This window comes from Hipposideros armiger, unplaced genomic scaffold, assembly GCF_001890085.2.
Source record: "Hipposideros armiger isolate ML-2016 unplaced genomic scaffold, ASM189008v1 scaffold_1497, whole genome shotgun sequence".
NCBI classification, from domain to species: domain Eukaryota; kingdom Metazoa; phylum Chordata; class Mammalia; order Chiroptera; family Hipposideridae; genus Hipposideros; species Hipposideros armiger.
The window spans coordinates 190,009-212,606 of record NW_017732847.1 but is presented as its reverse complement, the minus strand read 5'-3'; the positions used below and the strand labels follow the sequence as shown (position 1 = coordinate 212,606).

At 35.8% G+C, this 22,598-nt stretch overlaps 1 protein-coding gene across 1 annotated transcript in view; it reads right to left on the bottom strand.

Annotated features, from left to right (window-relative positions):
* ANKRD26 (ankyrin repeat domain 26) overlaps positions 1-22,598 on the bottom strand; it is a 127,351-nt gene that overhangs the window by 43,636 nt on the left and 61,117 nt on the right. The window contains exons 10-12 of the mRNA XM_019634084.1: positions 18,307-18,389; positions 13,209-13,366; positions 205-235 (exon numbers count right to left, since the gene is read on the bottom strand). Coding sequence (XP_019489629.1) covers positions 205-235; positions 13,209-13,366; positions 18,307-18,389 — 272 coding nt within the window. The remainder of the gene's footprint in view (positions 1-204; positions 236-13,208; positions 13,367-18,306; positions 18,390-22,598) is intronic.

Below are 22,598 nucleotides of genomic sequence, written 5' to 3'. Positions count from 1 at the left end.
TTTTATTAAAGCAAAAACACAGGTATTCTTAAAAGAATTGATTTTTATCAAAAAGTTACCTTTATCAATAACTAGTGATTCTAAATGGCTTTTTCAAAGTAAATGTTTCTACAACAAGGGAAGATTTTCCATTTTTTCACTAAATATTTTATAACATAGTTTTTACTACAGAAGATATTTTTGATAATTTATCTTTCACAATACCTTGTTCTCTTCATTAGTTTTCTTTGCTGACCTAAAAAACAAATTATTTACAGGCAAATATTAAATACTTAAAATAGAAAACATATCTAAACCTAACTGTTTCTTATATAAAATCTGTGCATTTTTAATTAATTTTCTATAAGGGGGATTAAGCAATAAATAGAAAGAATAACATTATGGAAAAAGAAAATATACTACCAATAATATTAACCCAAAGTATTGCTTCAGATCAAGCTCACAGTCAAAACAAACACACACAAAAACATAATGGTCGTTACTTGCATTATTTAATAGAAAAAAATAACATACCAGAGTTTTTATTGTCATTTTCAATAAAAACAAGCTTTTACTGGCACTGAGACCTATTTGGAAAGCATTACTTAAGTCCTTATATGAGAAACCCTTTTTAAAATCATCATGATATTAGCTTTGTGAGGACTTACCATGCAACTATTATGAATTATTATAAGCACTTTACGTGTTTTATGGGCACTTGAATCCTCACAAAAATTATGGGAGGTAGGCAGTATATTAGGTATTTTTAAATGAAGAAAATGAGGCTCAGAAAGGCTAAGCAACTTGCCCAAGCCGGTACAGCTAGTCAACAGCAGACCCGGAATTCAAACCCATGACATCTGGCTTCAAAACCTGTGTTTCACACTATGCTGAGAAAGTACGTTAATATTTATTTTTAAGTGTTTTTAAGTGCTATGATAGCAAATGAATCTATATTATTATTTTATTTCTAGCTATAATTAAAAATAATTTCTGAATATTTTTTTAAATGAAAAGACTTTATACCTAGGCAATATTAGAAATATTCTTTCAATAAATTAAAGATTTGTTTTTCTAAACAAATTCATCAAAATGTCTGTTTATTCACCCATTCAACTCTTTATTCACTCATTCCACATACAGTTGTGTGCACACAGTATGTGTCAATGACACTGTTGGTAACAGAAAGCATGGTTTTTATACTTTAGAACTAATCCAAAAGTAGTAATCTGAGATAGATTGTTAATATTTATTTTTCTATTGTACATATACAAAATCTTCCCCATTTTCCCCAGAATCTAATAATTAATATTTTAGTATTTCATTACCTTGAAACACCTAGATATTTAATAATTTTTATCATTTAACATAACTTAGTAAAATTAAAATCTTAAGTTACCAACAGATGCTGAAAAACTATATCCAAGCATACATATTATATAATTACTATTGAAAAGTTTTATCTAAAACCTTATTTTTGACAAATTTTGTGAAAGATAACATGAATTTATTTCTGTAAACTTAGGTAAAATAGAAGATACTATATTTAATGTTAATAACCTTAAAAGACATATTTATGTAACCGAAAGTTAAACCGACCTTAGTATCAAACACTTTTTAGAATATATGATCTTGAAAAGTACCTGAGTTAATTTTTAAGCCAATCAAATATAATCTGACAATACTATCCAGAGGCAAAAACATTATATTATATATAAAATACAGATAAGCATGAATATTAGAGATTGTATATATATATATATATATATATATATAAACAGAATTATTAATAATTGTAGAGAAGTTTTTAAGATCTTATAATTACCCCTACAAGTGCAAAGAGGCTGGAACAAGGGCTGGGTGTCTGGCTTGGAACTTAGCTGCTTGGTTTTAAAAGTGTCTCTTTTGGGCCGGCCGAGTGGCGCGATGGTTAAGAACTCGCTTGGGATGCCAGAGGGCCCCGGTTCGGATCCCACATATGAGGGCCAGTGACACTGCCCTCCACAGCTAAGATGCTGAACAACAGCTCAACCTGGAGCTGGGCTGCCCTGAGTCGCCGGCGACGGCGTGGGCTGCAGTCCCTGTGGCAGTGGATTGCCATGGGCTACCGTGTGTGGCCAGCAGCCAGCGTGAGCGGCCAGCAGCCGCAGTGAGCGGCCGTCCAGAAGCCGGCGACTGATCTGCCTCACGAGAGAAGAGTGCAATGATGGTGCCAACTTGGGCCAGTGAAGCAACACCCTCCACAACTAGATTGAAGAACAAAACGACAGCAACTTGTCTGTTCCCCTTCCCCCAATTCCCCAGCACTGTTCCCATCCCCCCAATTCCCCAATAAAAATCTTTAAAAAAAAATAAAAATAAAAAATAAATAAAAGTGTCTCTTTTTATTCCTTCCATTATCTCAGCCTAAGGCATTCCTGGTTACAAGTGAGGAGATAGGTGGAGTCCCCTTTTCTCTGAACTATCAGTTTAGTTCCCTTTTTAAAATTTATTATAGAGGTTTATTACATGAGAAATTTTATCTTATTTTCCAGACTCTCTGACAGAATAATTTTATTTACAAAATGGTACAACTTAATGAACTATAGAGCGACCAGCGCCCTCCAGAATTTAAATATATACATTGGCCAAGCAGTACTGTAATAGAACATTAATTTATTTTTGGTCAACAGCTTATATAGCTATAGTTTTTCCAATGGCCTAATACTTTGCCCAGTGGACTCCTGGAAGGGATTGAAACCTTAGATCCCGTGGTAACGTCCCCTGAAAATAATTATCTAAAAGCCAATCTACAATATCATGATAAGACTGGGCTCAGGGGAAAACCAAGGGAAGTCAACAACAAGACGGTGGACAAACAGACAAAAAGGACAACAAAGAGACATGGTCCATACAAGACTTATCTAGATACCAGGTTTACCAAACAGATTAAAAAGACAATAAAAGACAGGGACCATGTGACAGGCATTTGTTAAATATTAGGTGCACCCCCTGTGCGCTCCTTTACTAGAACCAAGGTGCAACAACCCTTGGCACCAATTAACCAGACCAGAACCAAGTTTTGCTAAACAGACTAACAAACACATAGAAGACAGGGCCCATCCAGATTCCAGCTCAACCCACGACGTCTCGGAGAGGGGGAGTGGCCGATAAGACCACGTCCGGTCCTCTAACTCGAACCCAGATGGCCAGTCCCAAATGACCGACCCGAGAACAGATGGCCGGTCCCAAATGCCCGACCCCAGACCAGATTAGTGATGAAACTTCACTTACCTCTGGAGGCGAACTGAGAGACTCCGAAAATCTTGGGGGCTATCAACAGTGGTCGCTGCATGGCTACCAGGAAGGCGGGGGTAAAGTCTGGGGCCCTGAAACGTCTCAGGTGGCACCTCCCCTGGAAATCCCGGTCACCGGGTAGCCGATGCAGAGAGTGCTGGATGCCTGGGGCGTTGCTGCCTGGATCTTGCTGGGGCCTCCAAATGTTATAAAGTGTAGCTCGCAAGTTAGGCAGACAACGACATTAATTGTGCCAAATTAGGAGTCTTTATTAAAAAGCCAGAGGCTACGAGTGGGCTAGTGCCTCTAAAGATCTCGCAGCCCCGAAGGGAAGTTTGGTAGGGTTTATAAAGGCAAAAACCACAAAGGTACATTGAGGCAGAAAATTCCATTGAGTTATACAGAAACTACCAACAGATCTAAATGAGGAAGTTCCAAGCATGGGAGACATGTCTAAGTGGAAAGATTCCCAAGTAATGTTGAAGCTGTAGGTGGAATGTCTCTTAGACCCCAGACCCCTCTATTATTGGGTTGGGGTCCCTTGTTAGGATAAGTGTTCAGTCCCAGCAAAGCATTATTACAGAAGCTAAGATAGCAGGATTATATGAATATCTAACCTTATTATTAGTACAACTTTTAATTATTAATATAGACTGTTTTAAGCATTAGCTAGATATATCCTGTTACTGTTGCTGGGCAGAGATTACCTATAAGGGAAGTGGAGCTATGGGGCCTTCAGAGGAACTCTTGGGTTTTTCTGGGCTCCTATTGGCGCAGGGTAAACTGAGGCAAGGTAGAATTACAGAAGTGGAGACACTAAGGCTATAATTTTATGTCCTATTATTCGCATGCACATGATTTCCGAGAACAGCTCAGCTACTGATTCCAGGTAGCTAAAGCTTGGGGGGGGCGGTGATAGACAGAGGCCATTTTATAATGTATGGCTTGAGCTTATTTAATAAAAGAAGCAGGGGACCTTTCTTCAAATCTAAAAAACATTTAAGTTAATATAACCTAATACTTTAGAATACCTTGCAAAATCATAGCTATTCATGATAATATTGACAAAGGTACTAAAATATCTAGAATCATTAAGGAATAATTAAATTCTATTCAGTATGGTTTCAATGTTTATATATTTATTATTATATAATTTTAAAAAATCTGTATATGACAGTATAATTTTTAAGTAATCATCTGCATATTCAATATATGAGAATATTCCACTGTGAGAACAATTCTAAATGACCAATCTCTTATCATGAAACTATGGATAGATTAGTTTACCATTTTACCATTAAAAGATAATGCAATGCAATCAACAAGTTTTCTAATTCTTTGGAATTACAAATTATATTTAATAAACATGTCCTTCTCTATTGGATCATTTCCAACAATATACAAACATACTCTAAAAGCTCCCATCTTAAAAGAAAAAAACACCTTGAACTCCACTTTCTATTTCAGTAATCATCCATTTCTCAATTTGCCTTTCCCAGTAAAATTCCTCTAAGGAGTTGCTTACAATAATTTATTATAGTCTGATTTCCATGGCAACTACTTATTGAAACTGCTCCTTATCAGAATCACTTGTCCTCATCTTAACCTTTCAACAGCACTTGATATAGTTGAGATTTCTCTTGCCTTGGCCTGTATACTACATTATTCTGTTTTGTTTCCAGAAAAAGTAATCAATGCTAATATTCTGTCACTCACCTAGAAATAAAGAATTTCTAGATTTCACCTTCTAGCATCCTGATCTATTTCACTCAAACAGCTGTTATCATTCACTTGCAATTGACCATCGTTAGTGAATCAGCCTTCTCAAACATTGGTGAAATCACAGGTTTTTGATGTACATTTTTCATTTTCATTTTTCTTTACTTCCTTCATATGTAAGCCAGGGTCGCTTCTTTAGAAAAAAAAAATCCTTTAAAAAGCCAATGGTGGGGATGGCCAAGTGGCTCAGTTGGTTAAGAGCACGAGCTCTGAGCAACAGGGTCAGTGGTTCGATTCCCACATGGGCCAGTGAGCTGCACCTGAGCTGAGCTGCGGCTGAGCTGCCAACCGGTGGCAGCATTGCTCAGTGGTTAGAGCATGTGCTCTTAGCAACAAGGTTTCCAGTTGGACTCCCACATGGGATGGTGGGCTATGCCCACCCACAACTAAAATTGAACACAGCACCTTGAACAGGGTGGCCGGATGGCAACTGGACTTGGAGCTGAGCTAGCTGCATCCTCCACAACTAAGACTGAAGATCAACAACTTGGCTGTTCCCCTTCCACAATTCCCCAATAAAAATCTTAAAAAAAAAAAAACCCAATGTTTTTTAATAATTATACTGACAAAGAATAATAAAACAATTTTTGTAAAATTCCAACTCTTTCTGTTTTTAAAGATTTTATTGGGGAAATGGGGGAGGGGAACAGCGCTGGGGAATCAGGGGAAGGGGAACAGACAAGCTGCTGTCCTTTTGTTCTTTAGTATAGTTGTGGAGGACGTTGCTTCACTGGCCAATGTTGGTATTATCATTGTGCTCTTCCCAGGTGAGGCAGATCGGTCGCCGGCCTCTGGACAGCTGCTCACAGCGGCTCTTGGAAGCTCACACCGGCTGTCGGCCGCTCACATTGGCTGCAGGCCACACACAGTAGCTTATAGCAGCCCACTATATAGCAGCCTACGCTGTTGCCAGAGACTCATGGCAGCCCAGCTCCAAGTTGAGCTGTTGTTCACCATCTTAGTGTAGAGGGCGCAGCATCACTGGCCCTAATGTGGGATGCGAACCAGGGCCCTACTGCTCAGAGCTGGCATTCCAAGCCAGCTCTTAACCAACACGCCACTTGGCCAGCCCATATAATTCCAACTCTTACCATCTTAATTTATTTATTAATTCACAAAACAGTTATGAAGTACATACCATTTGGAAGGAAATACACAGTCCTTGTTTTGAAGACAGATATGAAAGTATAATACAATATGATATTTAAGCATTGACATATGAAAAGTTGTAAGTGAATACAAGGAAGGCTTTACAGAAGAGGTAAAATAAACAGAGGAAGTCAGCAGGAAAAGAAATGAGAGGAAGCCATTCTACTTAGAGGTCAGAATGTGAGCACAAAGATTAGGCACATAGAATCTAGGTGTTTCCTAGGAACTTGAAAGGAAAAGTATACAGTAGTGGAAGCAAGTAGTGAGAGAGAAGTCAGAAAAGAAATTTTGAAGAACCTTGAATGCCATAATAAAAGCTAGAGTTGATTGCCTAAAAGCAATGACTCCTAGACATGAAGGTGATAACTAGATTCTACCATAAACGGTTTTTAAAATAGCATCAAATACATATAAGATGAAGAAAAAAATCCAGGAAATATCTTGGGAAGAAAATCTTTACTTTTGTTGGAGTAACGTCAGCATCATCACTGAATAAGCCATCCCTTGTCATGTTCCCACCACTGACAACAATTCGGCATCCATCCACAGACAAAAGTACCTTTGTGGGAGCTGGGGATGCAGCACCACATGCCCAGGAATCTGGGAGGAGTCTCGCCTGTGCATCAGGTAACAGGCAGACAGACCACAGTCTTAGCAGTGGACCCGACATGGCCCATGAACCAGCTCCAGCTTCTCTCAGTGTGTCTGCAACCCCTTGAAAACCCTGTTTTAGATAACTACCCACAGACAAAACAGCCTCTGTGAAAATCCAGTTTTCTGCAGGGAGTTCTAGCACACCACCGGAGAAAAAACTATAAGTCTGGATACAGAGGACAGGGCAGTTATTAAAGAATGGAAGAGGTGATTATTACTTCAAATATAAAGATTGCAATGCAAAACTTTAAAGAACATTTAACAATCAAGGAAACACAACACCAGAAAAGGATCAAATAATCTTCTAGTAACCAATTCCTAAGACATGGAGATATGCAGTTTACCCAATAAAGAATTCAAAATAGCAGTTTTAAGAAAACTCAATGAATTACAGGAAAACAAGTCAACAAAATTAGAAAAACAATACACAAACAAAATGAGAAGCTTAACAATGAGAAAGAAATAGTAAAAAATAACCAAACAGAAATTCTGGAATTGAGGAATACAATGAATTAAATGAATAATGCAAAAGAGAGCATCGACAGCAGAATTAATCAAGCAGAAGAAAGATTCTGTGAGTTAGAAGACAGGAATTTTGAAATTATGCAATCATGGGAGAACAAAGAAAAAGGATGAAAAGAGTGAAGAAAGCCTTTTTGAATTATGGGATGCCATCAAAATAAACAATTTGTGAATTAGTGCAGTTCTGGAAGATGAGGAGTGAGAAAGGGGTAGAAAACTTATTAAAAGAAACAGTGGTTGAGAACTTCCCAAACTTGGGAAGAGATTTGGACATCCAAATTCCTAAAACTCACAGGCCAGCAAACAAACTCAAAGAGATCATCTCCAAGACACATTATAATAAAAATCAAACACAAAGAGTGAATCTTAAAAACAGCAAAAGAGGTGTGTAACTTAAAAGGGAACCTTTATGAGACTATCAGTGAATTTCTCAGCAAAGACCTTGCAGGCCAGGAGGGAGTATGATGACATATTCCAAGTGCTGGAAGAAAAAAAAACCTGCCAACCAAGAATACTTAAATCTAGCAAAGCTGTCCTTCAGAAATGAGGGAGAGACAAAGACCTTCCCAGACAGACCACAGCTGAGAGGGTTCATCACCACTAGACCTTCCTTACAAGAAATGCTGAAAGGAGTTTTCAAGCTGAAATGACAGGACACTAATTAATAACATAAAATGTGAAAATATGCAACACTTTGGTAAAAAAAAAAGTATATAGTCAAAATCCAGAATACACTAATACTACAATATGATGGTGTGTTCACCAATTAACTCTAGTATTAAGGCTAAAATAGTATTATAAATGATTATAGCTACAAAACTTTGTTAATGAATACACAATGTAAAAAGAGGGAAATTGTGACATTAAAAACATAAAAGGGGAGTAAATTGGTAGGATTTTTGTATGCAATCCAAGTTATGATAAACATAAAAGAGACTTTTAATGTTTATATGTTTTATGTACACCCCATGGTAACCACAAAGCAAAAACCTACAGTAGATTCACAAAAGATAACGAGAAGGGAATCAAAGCATACCATTATGGAAAACAAACAATTCACAAAGGAAGGCATCAAGGGAGTAAGAAAGGAACAAGGGAACAACTAAACAGCCAGAAAAAAATCATATAGCATTAGTAAGTCCTTACCTGTCAATAATTATTTGTAAATGGATTAAATTCTCCAGTAAAAAGGCACTGAATGACTTGATAGATTTAATAATAAGACCCAACTATATATTGGGTTATCGAAAAAGTCATGACGCATTTTTGCAACAAAAAACATAGAAAAAATACGTCATGACTTTTCCAACAACCCAATACTTCAACAAGACACTCAATTCATTCTTTCCTTTTTTTTTTAGCTGAGCCATCCTGCCACCTGTTGGCAGCTCAGCTCACTGGCCCATGTGGAAATTGAACTGGCGACCCTGTTGCTCAGAGCTCACACTCTTGAGCAAGCTCTTAACCAACTGAGCCACTTGGCCAGCCCACTCAAGTCATTCTAAGGACACTTGTAGGCTCAAAGTGAATGGATGGAAAAGATATTCCATGCAAGTGGAAACCAAAAGAGAACAGGAATAGCTAGATTTATATCAGACAAAAGAGACTTTAAGCCAAAGGCTATAACATGAGACAAAGAGGCCTTTATATAATAACAAAGGGATCAATTGATAAAGAAGATATAACAATTCTAAATAAATATGCACCCAACATTGGAGAACCTAAAATATTCAGCAGATAGTAACAGATCTAAAGGTAGAAACAGACAACAATACAATAATAGTGAAGGGCATCAATACCCAACTTTCAGCAGTGGATAAATCATCCACACAGAAAATCAACAAGCATATTGTTAATTCGAACCATGCATTAGACCAAAAGGACCTAACAAACACATATGAAACATTCCATCCATCTGTTATCAGGGTCTCAAAGGGATAACTTCACCCCCATATTTATTGCAGCTTTATTCACAATAGCCAAAGTATGTAAGCAAATTAAGTATTCATCAGTAGCTGTATGAATACAGAATATGTGTTATGTATGTATGTATTTATGTATGTAAGTGTGTACGTATACACATGTACATACACAATGGAATCTTTTTCAGCCATGAGAAAGAAGCAAATCCTGCCATTTGTGATAATGTGGATGAACATGGAAGGCATGATGCTAAGTGAAATAAGCCACACAGAGAACAACAAATACCGTATGATCTCACTTACATGTGGAATCGAAAAAAGCCAGACTCGTCAACTACAATTGAAAAATTAAAAAGGGGAGGGGGAAGTGAAGGGGAATAAGAGGTTCAAATTTCCAGGTATAAAACAAGTAAGTCACGGGGATGTCGTGTACAGCATAGAGAATATAGTCAATAATATTGTGATAGCAGTGTCAGATGGTTGCTGGAATTATCATGGCGATCACTTCTTTAGGTATATGAATGTTGAATAAACATGGTGTACCCCTGAAACTAATATAATATTGTATCTCAGCTATATTTTTAATAAAAATCCTAAAAAAAAAAATAAAAATAAAAGCAACTAAAAAAAAAGAAAAGAAGGTGGCCAGGTGGCTCAGTTGGTTGGAGCCCATGGTTTGAACAAGGCTGCCAGTTCGATTCCCACATGGGCCAGTGAGGTGCGCCCTCTGCAATGAGATTGAAGACAACTACTTGAGCTGAGCTGCCGGTGGGCAGCCAGATGGCTCAGTTGGTTAGAGCACGTGCTCTTAACAACAAGGTTGCCAGTTCAATTCCCACATGGCATGGTGGGCTTTGCCCCCCACAATTAGATTGAAAACAGAGACTAGACTGGGAGCTGAGCTGCGCCCTCCACAACGAGATTGAAGGATAACTACTTGACTTGGAGCTGATGGGTCCTGGAAAAAACACACTGTTACCCAATAAAAATTTTAAAAAAAAAAGAAAAGAAAAAACTCATAAAATCAGAGAGTAGAGTGGTGATAGCCAGAGACGGAGAGTGTGGTGAGAATGTGGGGATGCTGGTCACAAGGCATAAACTTCCGGTTGGTGATTTTACTTAACAATACTGTAGTATATACTTGAAGGTGGCCATGAGAGTTGTAGACAAAAAAGGGGCCACATACTAAACCTGACAAGCTCAAGGGAGACCCGCATAGCTGGCCTACAAACTCAGAGACCAAAATTAACCACATAGGATGGTCTGAACATAAAAATTCCTAACTAAAAGTGAGTCATGGCAGGTAGTCACATCTTTGGCCTGTAGCTTCCTTGACAAAGGTCAATCTTTACACTTAAGTGAACCTATCTATTGTTTTTTTACATTTGGAAGGTCAGAGTAATCCCTATTTCCAGACCCCTTAGGGCACAACCCTCCACACCAGAGCACCAGACTACAGAGCCCTTCATTGTTATCTTGTTCCCTGAATACCATCTCTATGTGCTGTGAAATGTTAATTAACTATACTGTGCCCACCAACATAAAAGAAATATGTGATTCTCCATTTTACTTTTTTTCCAATCCCAGAGATTTCCTCGCTTTGCTTTCTCCCACCCCCTTAATCTACCATTAATGGATTTTATGTAACTCTCCTTAAATCTCCTCTTTTGATTCTAATGTATAAAATAAGCTGTGAAACTAACATTTTCAAAAGCATTTTCTTAATACATTGAGATTTTGCTTCCTGGCAATTGTCATCAGTTTGGCTCAAATAAACTCATTAAACTTCTCTACAGGTTTGGACATTTCTTACATCAACAGAGTACATCTAAATGTACTCACACAAAAAAGAAATGGTAATTATGTGAGGTGATGGAAGTGTTAACTAATGCTACTGTGGTAATCATTTAGGAACAGAAGTGTGTCAAATGAACACACTGTATACCTTAAACATATACAATGTTACATGTCAATTATATCTCAATAAAGCTGGAAAAAAGATAAAAATCCAAAGAAACAAAATATCCACATGTCATTCATTATATGCAGTACAAAAATAGCAATAATCCAATTAGTTAAGATTTTGTTTGGAAATAAAATTATTTGGTAACTTTTGTATAATTTTAGCAATCCTAATATAAAAAGCTAGATTTACCAACAGAAAATTATAATTACTTTTTTTATGGAGTAAATGCATGCCTAAGAATATCATGATAAGGGCCGACTGAGTGGCTCAGTTGGTTAAGAGCATGAGCAACAGGGTTGCCAGTTTGATTCCCACATGGGCGAGTGAGCTGCGCCAGAGCTGAGTGGCTGTGGGCTGCCGATGGGCGGCCAAATGTTGACTGGACTTGGAGCTGAGCTAGCTGCACCCTCCACAACTAAGACTGAAGGACAACAACTTGGCTGTTACCCTTCCCCAATTCACCATATAGGATATGGAACAAATTGACACAGGAAATCTCTGTTTTCAGATTAATTTGAGGGTCTAATATTTGAGCACTCATGCATTAGGAACAAAACACAAAAACCTAATAATTAGAATTTTGATGGTAACCAAGTAGAGTACCAGTGTAGCACATAACTTCCTTCAAAATGTAATACTTTAATTGTGAAACCAATCAGTATACTCTAGACCAAACCTCATTTTTTCTAATGGTTGCATATTGTATTTTTTTATGGTTATAACAATTTATTTCCTCATTGATAGGTACTTAGACAACCTCCAACTTTTTGACATGCAATACTATAATAAATATCCTTAACATGTATATATATTTATATATATATGTTATATAAATATCCTTAATGTATATATGTATATTATATATCCTTAACATATACGAAGGTCTGACAATTAAGTTCGCAAACTTGTTGCAACGATGTTGCTAACCTTTTTTTATATCAGAGGGATTATTCATTATGAATTTGTACCAACTGGACAAACAGTTAACCAAGTTTACTATTTGGAAGTGCTGAAAAGGCTGCGTGAAAAAGTTAGACGCCCTGAACTTTTCACCAACAATTCATGACCCTTGCATCACAACAATGCACCAGCTCACATGGCACTGTCTGTGAGGGAGTTTTTAGCCAGTAAGCAAATAACTGTATTGGCACGCCCTCCCTAATCACCTGATCTGGCCCCAATGACTTCTTTCTTTACCCAAAGATAAAGGAAATATTGAAAGGAAGGTATTTTGATGATATTCACTACATCAAGGGTAATTCGACAACAGCTCTGATGGCCATTCCAGAAAAAGAATTCAAAAATTGCTTTCAAGGATGGACCAGGCGCTGGCGTTGGTGCATAACTTCCCAATGAGAATATTTTGAAGGTGACCATGGTGATGATATTCAGCAATGAGGTATATAGCACTTTTTCTAGGATGAGTTCGCAAACTTAATTGTCTGACCTCATGTCAAACTATATATAATATATAATGACCTATTGTATGTTTTATATACATAACAATATATAATAAATGTCTTCAGAATGTGTGTGTGTGTGTGTGTGTGTGTGTGTGTGTGTGTTTATACAAGTCATGTTTTCCTGTAGGATTTAGTTCCAGAAGTGAAGCTGTTGAGATAATGGGATGACATATTTGAAATTTTGAAACACACTGCTAAATTACCCTTCAAAAATGATTTACCAATTTCATCTACCAATAGTGTATGAGAACGCCTTTTTCCTCCCATTTGCCAACCCCCGTTGTCATTTTTTAAATAAAATATTTACCATTATGACTTCAAAAAATGGTATCTTACTGTTTGTTAATTCTTTTGTTACTCTGCATTTTCTAATTAGCAGGCAAGGCTGAAAATCTTCAGTAAAAATACAGTTTGTTAATCATGAATATTAGCTCAAATTAGAATTTGCTTTATAGGAAAGTAACAATTAACTACTGTTAAACATTGCTATAGGCTTACCTATCAGAATCTTCATTCTCCATAATAGGAAATTGCTGGTCATCAGTTTTTCCACTCTTCCTTTGTTGAATTAATCCATGGCTATCATCAGCAGCAGCGTTATATATGTGTTCTGTTACTTCTATTTCACAGCTTTCGTGCTTCTTTTCTTCGTCAATCTTTAATAAAAGTTTGATACTAAGGATAATTGTTATTACTTTATTCATTAAAAAGAGCTTTTGTGTTTTCATTGATTTTATTATTAGGCTCTGAGTTTAACTGTTGTGTCTTTCATCAATAAAAATATTTTTGTGCTTACTATATCATCATAGATCATTGAAATTTTTGTAAACTCTGCTTCATTTCTGTTTCATAAAGGGCTTTCTTAATGTTGTGTTCTAATTCACACCCACTCTTTGCTACCTAACACCCTCCCCCATCTCACTAGCACAGACAAAACCAAAAAGACAAAGACACAAAATTTATCATCTTCTTTCTTTACCACCTGGACTTCCATCACACAGCCAGACTTAGAGGATGTGACATCGTGCTTAGGAATGTGGTTAATAATAGGAAGTCTGCCTCTTTTTGCACTAAGTTATTCTTTCCCTCTTGCCTTTTACAATTCTTTTTTCCTTTAGATTCTGGGGATATCAAAATCGTAATACTATTCATAAAATATAGGAACCAAAGTCTACCACAACACAGGAGCACAGCGAAACTGACCAACTGTTAGTTAATGTAGAATTCTGGAAAATGAGCAATGATCCCCAAATTTCACATTTAATAACCACAGAATTTTATAGTTAGTGGGTATGAAAGTAATTATCTAATACTTTAGCCCCATATTTATTGAAAATGAAAATAAACCCAAAGGTTAAATGATTTGTCCAAATCTCCTAAAGATGCATTACCTAGCATTTTATGGCACCAAAAGAGATGATAGAATTCTATAATGCTGAATCAGAAAAATTACAAGATAAATTCATCAAATTGATCTGATCAATTAAAATTGTGACTTTTGAAAAGTGATTTAAATGCTTTAGTTTGCGGGGAGGGCTCATCCACTTTTTCTTTTGAAAAAGAATATATCAGTTTTTGTCTATCTTTAAAAGTCAATGCACCTCAGAAATGTTTTCTCCTTTAGAGTTAAATACCGAATTTTTTGCAAAGGGTTTATGCTACCTATATGATAAAATCATGCATGTCAAAATGTACCATACTTTATTAAACAACATAATATAAAAGTATGAATCAACAAAAACATCTCAGAGTGGTGATTATATATATATATATATATATATATATATATATATATAGTTTGTTATTAAAAATATCTCAAAGAGGTCATGTTGCAATTCTAAGTTCCAAGGCTTTAAAGTAAAGCATATAAGATTGACACTAAAGCACGAAATAGATTAGTTTAGCTGGGAATATTTGTTTATATCCCTTCTCTCAATCATTGCTTCCTTTGCATTTATTGTTTATGAATGGAATTTACATTTAGGCCAATAGGTTAAAAAAAACAAAACCTAAAGCTTATTACATTTTTTTAAGCAATCTCCTTTATATTTTTTCTGGTGCAGAAGGTCACATGGCACATAGCTAAATTAGTGTCCCAGTTCATACAGAAGACTAACAGAAGCACTTAAGTTGATTAAGGAACAAAAATTATGAGAATGTTTTCCTGAATTCCTATTATTTAGATGGCAGGAACTGTACTTTTAACATGCCTATCTCATTCTTAAACCTTCGCATTTCTTGCTGGAATTCTCCATTTGGATATTCAGATGTTCTGTCACTACACGTGGAGAAGAAATTACAATTTCTAATTCAGTTTCCATGCTTTTACAGTGATTAGCACTACAATTATCTGCAGTTATTAGCACTACAGTTATCTGGAACAAGGCCTGACTTGGTTTTGTTTCCTTATAAGTATTTGTAACAGCAGAAAAACCGTGCCTTTTTATTTGAATCATGAATTGCATTGCACTGGAGCGGGCAAGACACAAATCAAGAAGGCTTTTTGAATCACTAGACTGAGATGTATGTTCCATGCCCAATAACCAATTAGTGGTATTTGGGTTCCTATTTTTTGTCACCTGCATATCAAACTTTTGGTCTTCTTTTACTTCAAATGGAACTACTGAGTTCCTTACTTTTTTATTTTCTGTATCAATATAAAAACTCTCGTCATTTTTGTTAAAAACATGTTCAGAATCTGGTTTGTTATTTTCATGGTATAATTTATTTTCATTTAAACAAAGCTTAGAAGGTGACTGGCAAGAATATTCTGGGGACCCAGAGTGTGAATGAAATGGAAAGACATTTTCAGGAATAGGTTATTTTTGTTCAGGAAGTGCCTAAAATACTGCAGAGACTGACACTCCAAATATATTTTTTCCTCACAATCAAGTATATTATTTGTCAAATTAGAAGATATTTCTCTTAAGCTTGACCCTTCTTTAGAGTTATCAGGTAGTAGCTCTTCCTCAGGACAAGCAGTAATTTTGTATTTTTCACAAAACTCACCAAACTTCTGCTTTAAGTCATTTGTGAAGAGTTTTAAATCATTTCTCCATTCCAATTTGCCTTGTTTGATCCAAATTTCCTCATACTTTTGCACACAGGGATGTCCTGAATATACAGATCTATTATCTCTATCATATTCCTTATTCATTTCTGACTCTTGAGACATTTTTTACAGATGCAAAAGTAGAAGATTAATTTGCATGGTTTGATTTTCAGATGTCTTTTCGATCGGGGTACATGTTTGTGAAATAACTTGATCCTTAAGGGATCAAGTATGGACAAAGAAAAATTGAAAACAATTAAAAATTACCTGTTAAACTTTTTAATCTATGTTTAGCTACTCCCAAATCACTGGATTGTAACTAAGAAGTAAAAAATAACTTGCCTTAGTCTAAATTAGGAGAAAAACATGAACTCGTACACCTAACTTTGCTTCTGTTTGAACTAAACAATTTGTTATACATTAAATCCACCAAAAATGAATTAGTAGTTGATTTTTAATGTTACAAAGGCTTCCTCACTTAAAATATTTCACCTCCCCATATCTTAGTGAGCCCTTACAATGCGTTTAAGATTATCTTTTTATTTTATTGTATTATTTTAATTAAAGTTTAAGGTGACAATTATTAGTCAAGTTACATAGGTTTCAGGTGTACAATTCTGTAATACATCATCTATATATCACATTGTATGCTCACCACCCAGAGTCAGTTCTCCTTCCCTCACCATATATTTGATCCCTTTTACTCTCTTCTACTCTCTTTTACCCGCTTACCCTCTGGTAACCACTAAACTATTGTCTGTGTCTATGAGTTTTTGTTTCTTCATTTGTTTGTCTTGTTCCTTTGTTGTTTTCAGTTTTATATACCACATATCAGTGAAATCATATGGTTTTCTACTTTTTCTGTCTGACTTATTTCACTTAGCATAATAATATCAATGTAAATATAACACTACCACAGTATATAATGTGAATTAAAAATAGGAACTTGATCGATGCTAACATCTATCAGAAAGAAAAGCAAGTTCCTAATTTTAATTCACATTATATACTATGGTAGTGTTGTACACTGACATAGTTATCTGTTGCATTCAATTCTAATATATTCTATTGTGTTGTCGGAAAAATGACGCATTTTTACAATAAAAAACATAGAAAAAATACGTCATGACTTTTCTGACAACCCAATAATATCCATTAATGAGCGCGTATAAAAAAATGAATAATATTGACTGGTTTCCTACACCAAAATGAAAGAAACTAGAAACTTATTGTTGTACTCTAAAAACAAAAGGTTCCATCCTGCAAGGTGTGATTCTCTTAACAGGAGTTGAGTTGATTTCATGAACCCACTCTCTCCCTGAATGTAGACTCAGAGGTCAATTACATAGAGGTCACAAGGCAGAATCCATCTCTAACCTTAGCCTTAGTGACCAGCCATACGAAACTCCAAATTTTGAACCACTGAGAATGATGACTCCTTTCACATGAGTTCGACTCAGTGGTCACCATTTGTACATTGATCATAATTTCAACTGTTTAGTAGCGTAATTTAATATTTGATGTTACCTTCTTTATTATGAAAGGAAGTTATAAAAATGAAAGGAGCAAACAATATTCAGGATAGTTCTTTTTTTTTTTTTTTTTTTTTTTTTAATTCCAAGGATGAAATTTAGCTATAAGTTACTGTAGATTCTAACACTGTTTTCAGTTTTGTAACTAGTTCAAATATTATAAAAACTATATTCAATTATGCTCTATTAACTCTAAAAGGATAGCTTGAAAAGTAATTTGTTTTTTTCCTTTTTTAAAATTTAAGTATATAAATATAGTTGGTATTCAATATTATATTGGTTATATTAATTTCAGGGATACAATTTAGTGATTTGATATTTTTATACCTTACAATGTAATCACCCTACTAATTCTAGTAATCATTTGTCACCGTGCAAACTTATCACGATATCATCAATTATATTCCTATTCCCCTTTTCACCCATCCCCCACCACCTCCCTTCTAGTAACTGTCCTTTTAGTCTCTGTTTCTGTCAGTCCATTTTTGTTATTTTGCTTATTTTGTTTTTCTCGAACAATTCCCAAAAAAATTGAAGGGGAAAGAACATTTCAAAATTCTAAGATGCCAGTGTTATCCTGATTACCAAAACCAAACAAAGACATTACAAAGAAAAAGAATTACAGGCCAATATCCCTGATAAACATAGATGCCAAAATTCTCAACAAAATACTAGCAAACCAAATTCAACAGCACATTAAAAAGATCATACACCATGATCAAGTGGGTTATACCAGGGATGCAAGGGTGGTTCAACATCTGCAAAACAATTAATGTGATTCATCACATCAACAAACCAAGGATAAAAATCATATGATTAAAAAAAAATCATATGATTAGCTCAACAGATGCAGAAAAACCATTTGACAAAATTCAACAACCATTTATGATAAAAATTCTCAACAATGTGGGTATAGAAGAAACCTCATCTTGAGAAAGGTAATTTCAATAGGATGTTACATTACTAAAGTATAGAAAATTATATTATACTAGAAATTTAAATTTTTACATACCTGTGGGTGGTTATTTTCATTTCCATCAAGGCTTTCTTGCCCTTCTTCTGATGTCATTTCTAAGTCTAGCTCTGCTGAAAAATCTATATATTAGTTAGAATGAATTTCTCAGAACAGCTAGATCTTTACAAAAACAGAAAAATAACATTTTATCAATTGAGAATTTAAATTAAGCTTAATCTTTAGCTGAATATTTACTTAAGAAATACTTTTAATTATCTAAAACTTCAACAAACCATTTGGGAAAAAATAGATGTCACAAAGTTCAAGGCATACAAACATCTCAAAAATTCATTCACAAATTCATTCACCCAGCATCAATGAAAAAACAATCAGAAACAAAACAAAATTTAGAAATACAGGACAAACATATGAAGTCACACTATACTCTATTCCCTACCTCACAATAGTACCTTTTTAATAACACCCAAAGATTCAATTGCAACATTATTCAGTTTCCAAAATTGTTGCTTTTTATACCTTGATCAGTGTACACCCTTCCTTATATCTGAAATGATTTCCTCTACTATTCTAACAAATTTCTTTTCATTTTTTAGGACCTAGCACTGAGGTTTACAGAGCATAGATAAGGGGTGTCAGGAATGGTTTTTCTAGAGATAATGCCTGAGCTGAGACTTAAACAGTGAGGTTATCCAAAACCAAAGGGATAGAGGGCAGGAAAGGGGAAGACATGCTAGGCTGTATCAAGACCCACGGAGAGAAGCTTACACTAGGATACATTTTGTCTAAAATACAGGGATGGTGAGGAGGGCATCACCAGCAGTTCAGTAATGGACCGTAGAAGGGCGAAGAGTAGAAAAAGCTACCAGATGGAGAGTTAGGCAGAAGTCAGATTATAAAAGCCTTGTATGTTTTTTTGTTTGTTTTGGTTTTTTTTTTTAGCTGAGCCATCCTGCCACCTGTTGGCAGCTCAGCAGCAGCTCAGCTTGGGCTGGGATTCGAACTGCTGTTGCTCAGAGCTCGCACTCTTGAGCGAACTCTTAATCAACTGAGCCACTCAGCCAGCCCCTTATGTAATTTTAACATGCCTGGACATTAATATGTTTTAAAGTGTGGCTCATGGTCATATTTGCACTTGAGATAAATCGCTCTAAATGCTGTGAGAGTGATGAATTTGAGGGGCATACAAATAAATGGAGAGAGATGAATTAGACGGCAATAATTCAAAATAAAGGTGATGCAGGCCTGAACTGAAGAAATGTTTCCAAAAATATTTAAGATATACAATTGTCAGTATAGAATAAATCTTTATTCAAAGAATAAATGCAAAAATCCCGGGTCTAAGGAGAATAGATTCTGCTCATTGCTTTATAAAGGTATCAACTAAAAACTGAAATGAACTACTTGAACTGTTTGAAGTTGCTTGAATTTATTTTGTAGTTTTTGTTTCACATGTTCCTGTGTTGAGGGAGCTTGTGTCGGTGTTTTAAAAGTCCTACTTCGTGGATCTAACAGGCTCATGAATAAATAAGATGCTTGTATAGATACGTAAACAACCTTGGATTTATAGCTGCAGTCACTACTCTAGGAGATAATTGAAAATCTTTGGCAAATACAATGTTAATTCTAGAGGTAAGGATTAAGAAAAGAAGATAAAACTATAGGGGTAAAACAATACTGTATGTTTTATTACTACAGACCTGATAAAGGGCACAAAATTAATGGTACATAAAGTGGAACACATATAAAATGGAGTTAGTCCATAGAATGAGTATCCTAATGGAATTAAAATTGGTTTTCCATATATTATTTTTAAATAATACAGCAACCCTTAAAACCAATATTTCTTGGGGGTTTTTTATTCATTAAAAAAAAATTTTTAAGTGACAGACTATGTGGACACAGCTGAGAAGGAAGTACTACGTAGCAAATTCTCAACAATTCCCATTATTGCTGGAAAAGTCAATTCTAAAATATATAAAGCCATAGAAATATATTTTTTAAAGATTTTATTGGGGAAATTTGGGGGAGAGGAACAGCATTGGGGAATCAAGGAAGGGGAACAGACAAGTTGCTGTCCTTTTGTTCTTCAGTCTAGTTGTGGAGGACATCGTTTCACTGGCCCATGGTGGTATTATCATTGCACTCTTCCTGGGTGAGGCAGTCGCTCGCCGGCCATTGGACAGCCACTCACGGCGGTTCACAGCAGCTCACAAAAGCTCACACCAGCTGCTGGCCAGCCCCACTGCAGCCTACGCTGTCGCTGGCGACTCTCGGCAGCCCAGCTCCAGGTTGAGCTGCTGTTCACCATCTTAGCTGTAGAGGGCATAGTATCACTGGTCCTCATGTGGGATCCAAACCGGGACCCTGCTGCTCAGAGCTGCTGCTCAGAGCTGTCATCCCAAGCCAACTCCTGACCAACACGCCACTCGGCCGACCCAAAATATTTTAATATTTGGTTTCAGCAGGTGCTTATAGTTCTGAATTCACAAGTATTAATTATAATTCTATTTAGTGTAATTATAATTCTATTTAGTATAATTGTAATTACACTAAATAGAATTATAACTCCCCTCTCAACCCAAAACTTTTCATTGTAACTATCTACCCCTAAAACAAATGGGTGCAAAATACCCAACTAGATCAGACCAGTAGCTCGCACCTGCGCAGTACCTCTTGTCAATCACAGGCGCCAATCAAGTGGTCCCACGCCCTTAGGGAAACAGCCCATTCTAAAGAAGGGATAAAAACCGCAAGTCCTGGGAAGTCCACCCTTTTTCCCTTTTTTTCCCCTTTTGGACGCCCTGCTCTTTTGACCACTTCTCCCTTTTTGAGCCTTTTGAGCCTCTCCTTTGCACATGGCCTGCTACAAACTCTTTGGAATGTAATTTCTCTTCTAACAATGGGCCCTTGAGCCATTCTCTACTGCTCCGGCCTACTTCTACTCTTTGAAATGTACTATCTCTTCAAATAAACTTTTTCAGTACTTTACTCTGGCATCTCGTTCAATTCTTTGCTTGAGTTGCCAAGGACCTGGACTTTGCGCCGAGAAGGGCCCACTTTCCAACAACAAAACCAAGTACTTTTCAGGATCACATGATCTAAGAAAATATTTGATACTAAGGCTGGTTTAACTTTGGGTTGAATAGCTATGTCTTTTAAGGCTATTAACATTAAGTATGGTATCTTTTTACCTGGGTTTACAAAAATAAATTCATGTTATCTCTTTCAAAATTTGTCAAGAAAATAGCTTGGGTAATAATTAACTTTGAAATCTCATAGAGTTAAAAACTAATAAAATATTAACTGAAATAAGGTTTTAGATTAAACTTTTCAGTAATAATTATATACTGTGGCTGTCTGGACATGGGTTCTCAGCATCTGTTGGTAACTTAAAATTTCAGGTTTACTAAGTTGTGTTAAATGATAAAAATTAGGTATTTCAAAATAACAAAATGCTGACATATTAATTATTGGATGAATCTGATTTCATCTATTTCTGGCTTCTTGTCGCAAGAATGTTACAAGATAGATTAAGATCTGTTAATAAATATATCTTAAATTTTATTACAAAAGTTTATGCTTTTAAAGGTTACAAAATATGTTCCTGGATTGGCCAATGAAAATGCTAATTGCTTGCTTTTAGTTGTCAGAGAAAATTAAGGTTCTGAAGGTTATGGATTCTAATTCATATGAAAGAAAATGATGTGTATTTTCAAGGAAGGTATCAGGTATGGAAATACGTTTTTTAAGGAATTGAAAGAAACTAGTTTGTCCTAAGGATGGTTATTTCTGAATGAGGGGAGACAAACTAAGGGGGACTGGGAAAGTTGTAGAAGGTTTGTGAAGGAAAATCTTAAAAGAATTTTATAATATGGTTAAGCTAAATGCAATTAATAAGTAAATTTAAATATCAAAACTTAGTTAAGTTTTCTCTCACTGCTAAACAAGACAAAGTTTGTTAGACTACTGGTCTGCTACTGATATTATGATAAAGTTTTCTGCCTGAAAAGCAAAGATTATATGTCATCAAAATAATTTGTATTGTCTTAATCAGGTTCTTGATTACTTTAAAAAAAAACAACTAAATCTAAGAACTAGGTTTTGCTAATAATTATGTAAACTTTTGTATTTTAGGACTGCTAGAATTCATCTGCCCTCCTCAGCATGAGAGTATGGGCCAGTATAAAGAAGCTTAGCCTGGGGCCAGCCGAGTTGGCTTGGGGGCGGGAGCGCTGAGCAGCAGGGCTGCTGGTTCGGATCCCACATGGCCCAGTGACACTGCCTTCTACAGCTAAGATGGTGAACAACAGCTCGACCTGCAGCTGGGC